The sequence below is a fragment of the Amphiura filiformis genome, chromosome 15 (assembly GCF_039555335.1).
Source record: "Amphiura filiformis chromosome 15, Afil_fr2py, whole genome shotgun sequence".
In the NCBI taxonomy this organism is placed as follows: domain Eukaryota; kingdom Metazoa; phylum Echinodermata; class Ophiuroidea; order Amphilepidida; family Amphiuridae; genus Amphiura; species Amphiura filiformis.
Window position 1 is genome coordinate 42,673,211 of NC_092642.1, and position 12,009 is coordinate 42,685,219.

Here is a 12,009-nt window from a genome sequence, read left to right on the forward strand (position 1 = left end):
CAAAAGTGTATAAAACATTAACATGTTGCCTATCTGCACAGGGCCTTGAGCAAAATAATACGCCCTGGACGGTTAGCTTTGCGCTTAATTTGTAAAAGGAAATTTGCAAAACATTATAAAAACAATTTTGATTTCCTCAAAAATTGATATCCTAATGAGAAAAATTTTGATGCCTCGAATAGACATTATTCTTATATGTTTATACTTACTTGTTATCCGTTAAATACCTTTCATTTACAGCCTTTTATGCACCATGTTGATGCGTTCAAAACATGGTCGCGCTCAAATGTGTGCCTCCTAAATTTCACGTCGGAACAATTGCTTTTTCCTTGTAACGTTTGCATTATTCTACGATACAAACCGATTAAAGAAATAATGTCACCATTTATCAGAGCCAAAATGTATTATCAATTCAACTTTAGAAGCCCGTTTTAAGGGCTAATTCGGCGAATATCGCATGGAAAAATGGTGTTTTGTTAGATTATCGATATCTTGATTGTAAGACGTTATCTGACTACCTACATTGTTTCACAACATTCTGTATCATGCTACCCCACTTAAACTTCTAACCAAATTGAAGCTATACTATTGCAAAAAACCCGAGGTTTCCACGTTGAAATCGCCATGAATGCAACTTCGATCCCAGACCGATTTACAGCCTGTCTCAAAAAAAATTGTGCAAGTGAAAAGCACCTCTATGACAATCAGAAAATACCGTTGTGACATAATGCTTTCATCAACGTCACGGGCGCAGTCTTAGCTCTCAAATGCCGTTTGTTCTGTTCAATTTGCTTGTTCTAATTCCGAGATATGTTTATTTAACAACGAAAGGGTAAAATCACAATTGTGCCACTTTTACTAGGGAAGAGAGCTGTACATGTAAATCAATGATAGCTGATGTTGATGCGTCTAATGCACTCCCCCTTTCGGGGCGCATGCATTAGACGCATCAACAGGGGCTATTTTAACGTGTCTCACTGTCACGTTCGTGCAATGAGATAAAAGTGTTGATGAAGTAGAGTGCGTTTCAAAAATAAATAAATTGACATTTTTACCTGAATGTGACCGTAAGAAAGGCTCTACCATTGTCTACTATTAAAGCATATCTACACGGATTGTTAATTGTCACTGTGCGAATATTTTATCTCGGCACGTACGTGACAGTGAGGCACGTTAAAATTGCCCCTGACATCAGCACACATGCATTATTTTGTCTAATATCTCTCCCACAAAGTAATACGCGTTCATTAACCTATAACATGTATAAGTGCGCAATATTTGTTTGTCTTTAAACATGTCTTACGTGACTAAAAGAACAGTATTTATCATGATAAAATCATTGCCATGCACATGCAGAACAGCAGAATGTGAAATCAATGTTTACAGCAGAATGTGAAATATTTATTTATCTTTTAATCTCTTGTAAGTGGAAAAAGAGAATCATCATTCCTGCATCATGATAAAACAGTAAAAAAAATTGTATTGTGTAATTGATGCATTCTTTTGATTTCGCGAAGGAACTCTTGATAAACTTGATGCTATCACTGTTACATGTAAAGCCCTCTTCCCTACATGTAGTAAAAGTGGCACAATTGTGATTTTACCCTTTCGTCTTTAACTAAACATATCTCGAGATTAAAACAAGCAAATTGAACAGAACAAACGGTATTTGAGAGCTAAGACTACACCCTTGACGTTGATTTAAGCATTATGTCACAACGGTATTTTCTAATTGCCAGAGAGGGCGCTGTTCACTTGCACAATTTTGTTTTGAGACAGGCTGTATAGTTTGTTTATTTTATCAGCCCAAGACGTTGGCACAAAGAATGGTTGCATATGGCTTACGCGTGAGCTTCATATTTCCAGCCTTTTTACGAATGAGTCTATTAATAGAACCTGTAAAAAGAGTATGGTCTAAATTACGGAAATGATCGATGTTACTTCATCACATGAAATACATAGTTTGCGACTGGTTCGAGTCCCCACGTTAGTGGTGATATTTTATCATTATGGCTTTAATTACTAATCTTTTTAAATTTTTAAACAGTGGAAAGTGCAGCAAATGCTGAGATACCTGAATGGATGCTAAGTGGAACAGTAACATCCATGAAATGTAGTTTTGATGACTATATACAAGACCTCCTAAAGTTTAATTGGTATGCAAGTGAAGTAGATGGTGATGAATTCAAACCTGAGGACATGCTCCTTTCATATCGACCTGTGTCTGATACATGGGATGACCATACATCAGGAAGAATGGTAGCAACATTTGACAGAAATAGTGGAGAAGGCATTTTAACCATACTGTCTGTAGACTACCAGCAAGATGTGAAGAATTATTGGTGTGAAATTGTTACACTCGATTCACAATCCATAGATAATGGTGTTGCAAATGTCAGTGGTAAGTATACATATACTCCATTTCAAGTTCAAATAGAGTTCATTATTTCCTGGGGGGCACCATAGGCGCAGATCCCGGGGGTGGGGGATAAATCCCCCCCCCAATATTTTGCCCAGGGGGATGGTCCATACAATCATCCCCCCAATGTTGGCGCCTGAGTAGATAGATAATGCTACCTCTTGCTCATTTTTCCCACCTCCCACCAAAACGGGATTTTTCTGTCAGAAACACACACGTATTTTCCATACCACCAAACGGGATTTCTGGGACATTTTCCCCCACCCCCACCAAACGGTATTTTTTTATTGTTAGAAAACACACATCTATTCTTCGAGTCCCGGATTTTGTTCACGGAGACCAGTTCGAACGCACATCAAAAATGGTCGTTGAAGACCCCAACCAAAACGGTATTTTCCTGTCAGAAACACACACGTATTCCCCACGCACCCTCACCAAACGGGATTTTTCTGTCAGAAGCATGCACTAGCACCTTCCGACGTGTGGCGTGATAAAAAAAAATTGGAGGCGTCCGGGCGGGCGTGAAAAATGATTTGTAATTTTTGTAGTATAAAAAATATAGAATGGATAAAAAAAATCCTTCCAAGGACGGAGTCGTCTGTACGACGCTCTTTGTCTTGAAAAAGTGAAGCAGGAGCGAATTAATCAGCTGAAACAAGGGGAACTAGACTTAGCTGTGGTTTAAGACCACGAACACAGCCGTGTTGTGACCACTTAATGACCTTTGATCCCAAAATATACGAAAACTCCACAGGCATGTGTGCACATAGTATCACTCTGCCATGTTATTTGTGACAGAAGGGACATTTTGAATGTTTTTCGTCTTGGACCGGAAGTGACCCCTTAATGGCATTTGACCCCAAATAAAAAATACCACATATACATTAGGTAAACATAATTCATGTGTGCAAATAGCGTCACTCTCCTATGTTTTTCTTAGCTAATACAAATTTTTAAAGGAATTTGGTTTTATACCGGAAGTGACCCCTTAATGACCATTGACCTCAAATCTGTGTATGATTTATAGACACTGGGTAATAGCAATGCATGTGTGCAAGTTACATCACCGTCCTTTATAATTTGTGGGAGAAGTAGCATTTTGAAGGTATTTTGTTTTATACCGGAAGTGATCCCTTAACGACCTTTGACCCCAAGTAAAAAATACCACATATAGATTAGGTCAAAATTATTCATATGTGCATATACTGTTACTCTCCTATAATTTTCTTAGCTAATAAAATTTTTTGAAAGAATTTGCTTTTTTACCGGAAGTGACCCCTTAATGACATTTGACCTGAAATCTGTGTATGATTTATAGACACTGGGTAATAACAATGCATGTGTGCAAGTGGCATTACTGTCCTTTATAATTTGTGGGAGAAGTAGCATTTTGAAGGTATTTTGTTTTATACCGGAAGTGATCCCTTAACGACCTTTGACCCCAAGTAAAAAATACCACATATAGATTAGGTCAAAATTATTCATATGTGCATATAATGTTACTCTCCTATAATTTTCTTAGCTAATAAAATTTTTTGAAAGAATTTGCTTTTTTACCGGAAGTGACCCCTTAATGACATTTGACCTGAAATCTGTGTATGATTTATAGACACTGGGTAATAACAATGCATGTGTGCAAGTGGCATTACTGTCCTGCGAAATGTGTGGGAGAAGTAACATTTTGAGTTGAAATCACGTTTTTGACCCCTGTGACCCTTACGTGACCTTTGACCCCACGAATTTCATGTGACATGTAGGGGCATGGTCAGTAATGATTGTGACCAAATTAGGTCAAAATCGGTGTTCGCATGTCAGTGCTAGAGCAAATGTAAAGGTCGACAGAAGAAAGAAAGAAGATCCTGTAAGAAAAAAGACACAGCCGTGACTTCAGGAGAAAATGAAGTTGTTACCTTGAGACAAAGTTAGAAATGGATCACCTCTTTGTCCTCTACGATGCAAAATTCTGCTAAGTTTTACAATTTGACAACCCTGCAGACTCGTTACAGATCTGGACTGTGTAAAGAGCTGGGATTAATACGATGACTGTAAGGTATTCAAAAGAAAGGTATGAAAAAAACAAAGAGAAGCATCGCGAGTATCAGAAGAAATACTACGACAATAACAAAGAGAATTTGTACTAAATTAAAAGAAAAGTACGAGAAAAAAAAGCGGAGCGTGCTTCGTAAGCTGTCAGCACAAAAAAGCTCATTCTTTAATTCTAAAAAGTTCGTTGACCTTTTGACATTTTGGCCCCTGTAAATGAGTCCTTTTGTCATTCTTACCAAACATACCTAGTTTGGTTATGCTAACTCTTACAGAACGTTAGATATTCAAATTTTTCGATATTTCCCTAGACAAAAATTATATGAGCCCCCTATTTTTTTGGGTATAGAAATAAATAGCGATAGAAAAAAATGGCACACGCAAAATTGGCGAACGCAGAAATGTCGAACGCAACGATTCGACACTCTTTTCGGGAGATGGGCATTCGAGCCTCCAAGTCCGCGGCCCGGCACATTCTGCTGGAAAACGCGTACGATTCCAATCTCGTTTCGGACTACACCCGCGGGAACTTGGGCGAGACGGAGCTGCAACCGCTCTCGGGTCTCGACCTATTCGTAGACGATCTCTACGTTTTTGGCTACCTCGAACGAGCCGAGGTGGTTCTCCGCGGAAGGAAGGCGACTCTTTCGACCGGCGAATCCGGCCAGGCCAAGAAGGTGGTGGCCGCGATCCAGACCTGCATCGGAAGCTCTTTTGGCGAGAAACCTGTGCACGTGCGAATTGTTCACACGCTGCTTTACGACGGAAAGGGCAGCATCTGCAAGACGATCGGTCGCATCGAGCGAGACACCAATTCGAGAACTCGGAAAATTGGAAGAGGATGCGAAAGACCGACCCCGCCGCCTACGTGGTGGCCAAGATCGACGTTTCCACCGTGCCGATTAGAAAGCTGCACGAGGGCGTGGAAAAATTCGAGGAGAACCTCTACAGCCTGGGCTACGGCATCTACAGCATCGACTACACCCAGGATTTCTCCGGCACCATTAACAGACGAGCTCTCCGCCAACACCTGGTCTCCAATTGGGGCTATTCGAGTCAAGATCTACAACAAGATCGTTTCAAATTTTGAGGCTGGAGAGGTGCTGGAGAGGATTTTGGAGGGCACCTGGCCGCAACGAGAGGCTGCGAAAGGTTTTCGAGCACCCCGACGTCCGAGCCAGGGGCTGCACTCGGTGGAGGTTTCGCTCTACGCCTGTTCGGTGGGCGAAGAGATTTCGATCAAGACTAGGAAGAACGTCGTGAAGTGGACCCTTTGCCGAACGAGAGCGATGTCTCGCCGGGAGCTGCCCCGCAACGCGGAGAAGAGGGGTCTGGAGGGGAGCGGAGCCTGCAGCGAAGACTACGGCCCTCCGAGGGGAGCGACGGAGTGGGAGACGAAGCAGAAAGCCAAATAGCGAGAAGCGCGGAAGCGGAAAGCGAAGCAAAAAGCAGAGGAGGAGGCGAAGAGGGAAGCGAAGCAAAAAGCGGAGGCGAAGAGGGAAGCGGAGCAAAAAGCGGAGCGACGGGAAGCGGGGTGGGAAACGTGGTGGAAAACAAAGTGTGAAGCGAGAAAGCGGGACGAGGAAAAGTGGGAAGCGGAGATGCGAGAAAAGTACGAGGATTGGGACAAGTGGGAACCGTGGTGAGACGAGGAGCATGGGAAAAAGCAAAGGTGGAAAGCCAAGTGGAAAGATGATTGGAATCGAAATTGGGAAGCGGAGCAGCGGAAAGTGAAGCAACAAGCAACAAGCAAGGTTTAGGATATGGATTGTCTTCAAACTTTATACAATTTCAAATATATTCCCCTTTATGCATCTATGTGAGAAAACGAGAACATTTACAGTGTTCCGAAACTGAATCATAACAATAACGACAACTCCTAAACAAGTCGTTTTTGCATTTGATCGACAGGTGCCGCCAGACACAAAATAGTATTTTTTTTATCTCTGGCTCCGATTTTAGTTTAACAACGTAACGTTTATAGGATATCATCGAGCTAAATTGCCCCTTTATACAGCAGCGTAGCAGGGGGGGGCAGAGTGCCCTCCTGACAAAAAAAAAAGTAAAAGAGAAAAGTGCCCCTGTGACAAAAAATGAAAGAGACGATTGAAGGAAAAGGAAAACAAAAAAGGCCATGGAGCCCGCTTTCCACCAAAATTGATCCCGATCATGGGCCAAAATAGTGTGAAATATAAATGTTTCCCCCCCCCCCCCCCGACCAAGAAAGCTAGCTACGCCCCTGCCCTTGTACATCAGAATTGAGGACACCTAGTGCACCTTTTTTTGTTTACTTTATTTATAGTATGTCCAACTGTAAGTATGACATCCAGGATCCAGGATGGGGACCGCACCCCAGTTAATGATGGAGATTCCATTGCTGTTGGTTTTGGAGTCAAATATACATATGAATGTAATGCTATGGGATCAAGACCAGAATCAGAATTTGAATGGACAGTTGGAGATAAACCACAAAGTGATAATGTTACACATTCCACAGAGGTGAATGCTGATCCACTGCTTTCTAATTTTAAAAGTGAATTTCAATTTGCAGCGAAAAATGATACCATACTATGTTGTGATACTTCAGTACAACTTTGTGATACACCCGATTTAACAATTTGTGTGCAGTTGAAGAATAAAGGTATGTTTACATTTTAATTATTAATTATTTCAGAAGAGAGCTTTTTTCTTTTTAGGGTGAACAAATTTTAATCTTTACCCAGAGCAGCCAACACGTTTTAATCTTTACCCAGAGCAGTCAGTAAAGATTAAAATTTGTTCATCCTATCAACCCAGAGAACTAAGTATATATTTTGTATATTTCTTAGAAATATGCAGTTCTGATGCCTTTCGCTAGGAATGCACCGAACACCATTCGAACCTAATACCAATAGATTAAACTCTTCCGCTCTTTCCCAGTGTGCCTCTGTGGTTCAATTGGCAGAGCGTCGTGTTAGTAATACGAAGGTCGCCGTTTCGAATCCGGCTATAATCAAATTAAGTAATTCTTGGCCAAGCTGGAACATGTGCGTTGCGTCCATGTAGTGTACTAAGCGTGTACGCAGTGTAAGGCGCGTGTATACTTTCTTCTATATTCGCGTGTGTTTATCGCGGAGCCACTAGCGTCCACAATGTTCCAGTGTGGCCAAGAATTACTTAATTTGATTATAGATGCACTGGTTTTTCTTTCAACGTTTATGTGCGCTGGTTGGTCTGGGTAAAGATTAAAATTTGTTCATCCTATCAACCAGGATATCTACTATGTTTAAAAATACTGGAAGATGCATTATACAATGGTCGTTATGTAAATTATCTTGTTAAGGTGGTACTACACCCCTGGCCAATTTTGTGCCTATTTTTTCTTTTTTCTCAAATATAGCGCATTGGCGACAAGTAAGATATGTATATTATAGGGGCAAGGACTACAACTACACTGCACTGGAAATTGTATTTCAACACAGACAACAGTTGTGGAGTTACAGTAAAAAATGAGGGAAAACCAATATTTGATCGATAAATCAATAACTACTTGTCTTGAGTCACTGAAATTCCCAGGTAGTAACTGGATTCCTTGCCCCTATAGTATATATAACTTTTCTTACCATTGTTTTATTAGTTTTTGAGAAAAATGCAAAATTAGTCACAAATTTATCAAGGGGTGTAGTACCACCTTAAAAGATGAAGGTTTAAAACAAGGTTGTAATTTATTCATAATAGCAGAAGTTATGTTTAGTAATATAAGATAAGACAAATGAATTATATACGGGTCATTGAATTACCCCTTGAAGATTATGGGGAATATGTCAGTACGTGTCATATATGTTATTTTGCTTACGAACTTTTATATCTGGTAATAAACCGATGTCATCAATTTGTCACCAACAAGGAGCAAATTGTACATGGCAGAAAATGAAGTTTTGGTTTGTTACACACCGTAGTTATTGAATGCAAACCTCACAGGGGTAGTAAGGTGGGTCTGTGTTAAATAACATTTCCCACAAACTATTGGTGGTACGTTTCTTGTACCCCACAATAATTGTGTGATAAGAAAATTACCCCAGAAAGAACCACTGGCCTATTTTATACACACATAATGCTGGACCCCACAATAATCCTGGTGTAGGGGTATATCTATTTGAGTGTATAATATACACTGTATATAATGTAAAACAAAACTAAGCTTAGTTGGCCTGAATTGTTATAATTTATGTGTGACCCAGATACACAAGCAGATGCATCATCTATAATAGCAATTATAGGAGGTATTGCATTCTATGTTGGTCATCGGTAATGTATCCTGCGTGAAACAGAGAATAAGCAAAAGTAAGTGATGATTCTATCTACTATAATTTATATTAATTATAATAATATAATATAATATAATATAATATAATATAATATAATATAATATAATATTAATATAATAAATGACCTACCAGGGTGGACGATCAATCTTCGAAGAGGATTTTTCGGTGAGGCCAACTGATATAATATTAAGTTGAAACTTGATATTTATATTGGAATATTAATGTCCTTTCCTATTTAGTCAAAAATCCAGTAAAAAGTGCATGCTTATACGATTTTAAGAAAAAAGATTATCGATATTTGTTCCTGTTTTGTTTAGCCAATATTTTCCAAGTTTGAGAGGGCGCATTTACATTTTGACGTCATAGTCAACCCTGATCATAGTGACCTCAGTTGTAGAATGCTGTAGTTATTTTGGTATTACTTGATAGAAGAGGCTCGTAACCATCCTTTGGTACTAAGTACAGGGTGATTAAAAAAAAAGTGCAATAGAGCAAAAAATCGATATTTATGCTAGAACCAAGTCAAACTTTCCCATTATTGAAAAAAATGTATAAATGCCACACTCAAAAGTCACCTTCTGTGAAAATATGAAGTGAATCGTGACGACCGTTTAATTTTTATAAGTCCTTTTGGTGCGATACCCAATTTCGTTATTTGTCCACGAGATACCATGTATTTTGAATGAGAACACACAATGTACGGTAAAGGCATCAGCTCTGAAACTGACATCAACTTAAAAAAGGTTGATTTTTGCGTTATTTTAATTTATTTTTTTTCTGTTCAAACAAACTTTCTAACATTACTTTAAGTCCTTCAGATCCAGTTCACTCGACTCCAACTCCAGTTTTTTAATCCCAATATGCATGATATGTCCAACTTACTGGATATTTTGTAATTCACTCCACTTCAATTTGTGCGCATTTTATTTTGACATTTGCAAAAACCCGCCTACAAATTTGTATGTTTTTGATTGAGAATAAACATCTTTAAATTAAAGGTAAAATGAAAATAACAACAAATAATGTTTCTTTTCCTTAAAAAAGACCAAGGGCAATAACACTTTGGGTGCTCCATTTAATTTCAATGCCAATGAGGTTTAGAAAATGGCGGTTGTTCCAAATCTACCTTACACAGAGTGCGCTGACATTCAAATTTTAGATATCTCTTGGACAAACATTGAAGTTGGGTATCGCTATAAAACGTGCCATAAAAACAAAACGGTAAATGCTTATTCCTTTATTTCTTCACACAAGGTTGCTGATGAATATATCATATATAAAATGTTTTCAAACCTAAAAGGTTCAACTCGGTTCTTGAAGGGATGGGGTATGAACGTTTGGACAGTATTTATTGTGGGACATTAGAGCACATCAGACATCGAATTGCATTCTGAATACGAAGAATGTCCTACTGATATCAAATAATTTTGAATTTTTGAAATTCGCAATGTAATACACATTTTATGGTAAATGATTAAAATTGATATTTTTGATATTTAACAATACTCGAAGTAAACTTTATAAATCTGATGATATGTACTTAAAGTGTATGTAGGTGGGATGAAAAGCCGATGATCAATTGAAAATGTTGACCTTTCGTATTGAAGATATGGATTTTTTTCCAAAACACCAAAAAAATATTAGGTCTTTTTGGGAAATATGAAAGGTCAAAATTTTCAATTGATCGTCGGCTTTTCTTCGCAGCTACATACACTTTAAGAATATATCATATGATTTTTAAAAATTACTTCGAGGACTGTTATATATCAAAAATGTGAAAAATATCAAATTTTAATAATTTGTCATAAAATTTGTATTACATCGTGAATTTAAAGAAAAATTAAAATTATTTGATACCAGAAAGACATTCTTCGTATTCAGAATGCAATTCGATATGTCTGATGTGCTCTCATGTCCCACAAAAAATACTGTCGAAACGCTCAAAACGCTCATTCCAGATCCCTTAATAAAACTGGGTTCTTTTATCTATTGCACTTTTTTTTTACTCACCCTGTACAATGGTATGAGGTTTTGGTTTTATTTCTAGAAATTTCGAGAATTTGGGTTGGATGTGGGTTATATTTAACTCTGCTTAAGGCCCTTCGAATCATAGGTGTGCGATTACAGAGCTGAACATCACATCTCTCCATATCTAGACGTCAAGTTGCTGCAGCAACAGTCCTCTACAAAATGCACACTAGGTTGTGCCCACCAGAACTGAAGGCACTGCTACCAAAACGATTTGTAGTCAGAAGAGCTACCCGCTCCAGCTTGTCCATGCCTTGCCATGCTCTCACAGTACCAGTTTCTAGGCTGGGTTCTTTTATCTATTGCACTTTTTTTTTACTCACCCTGTACAATGGTATGAGGTTTTGGTTTTATTTCTAGAAATTTCGAGAATTTGGGTTGGATGTGGGTTATATTTAACTCTGCTTAAGGCCCTTCGAATCATAGGTGTGCGATTACAGAGCTGAACATCACATCTCTCCATATCTAGACGTCAAGTTGCTGCAGCAACAGTCCTCTACAAAATGCACACTAGGTTGTGCCCACCAGAACTGAAGGCACTGCTACCAAAACGATTTGTAGTCAGAAGAGCTACCCGCTCCAGCTTGTCCATGCCTTGCCATGCTCTCACAGTACCAGTTTCTAGAACCATATCTACTGGCAGGACCTTCATCTACACTGCAGTTTACGTTTGGAATAGCCTACCAGATGGAGTAGTCGGATACGTAACTGACAACGACGTACCATCCGTCAAGAGCAGAGTGAATTCCAAAGCGTTCCAACGCCTAATGCTATTATCTATCTATGTCATTACCCCCGTGTTTCGTTTTAATCTTTGATGTAGCCAAACCTCATCAGTGGACAGAGTAACAAACGGGTATATTTCTTAAAGAGGGCATATCGTCAAAAATTGTGAGCCGATTGAAATAATTGTTTTGGTTTATTAAAGATAACGATTTCAGGTTTCTTTGCACACCAACAAGGATGAACCCGTGCCTAAGTTAGCTACTTTTTGTTTAACGGTTGCATTGAGTGATTTTTTGAGTGAAAAAAGTTGAGTACAAAATGTTAAGTGTGTGACGGCAAAACATAGTGGTATGTTAATGAAATAAAATGGATTTCCTACATTAAATAGTATCTGTAAGTAATAGAAGTCATGTAAAGGGGATAAAGAAATCATGCAATGGTCGAAATATAATCACTCGGAGAAAGATGTAATGTTCCATGGTCAAT

The 12,009-nt window shown here is 38.8% G+C and overlaps 1 protein-coding gene across 1 annotated transcript in view; it reads left to right on the top strand.

The window, feature by feature from the left end:
* The first annotated feature begins 2,106 nt into the window (after positions 1 to 2,106).
* The window catches only part of LOC140170973 (uncharacterized), a 29,460-nt gene continuing 19,557 nt past the window's right edge, over positions 2,107 to 12,009 (top strand). The window contains exons 1-2 of the mRNA XM_072194163.1: positions 2,107 to 2,401; positions 6,765 to 7,103. Of these exons, the coding sequence (XP_072050264.1) occupies positions 2,107 to 2,401; positions 6,765 to 7,103 (634 nt within the window). The remainder of the gene's footprint in view (positions 2,402 to 6,764; positions 7,104 to 12,009) is intronic.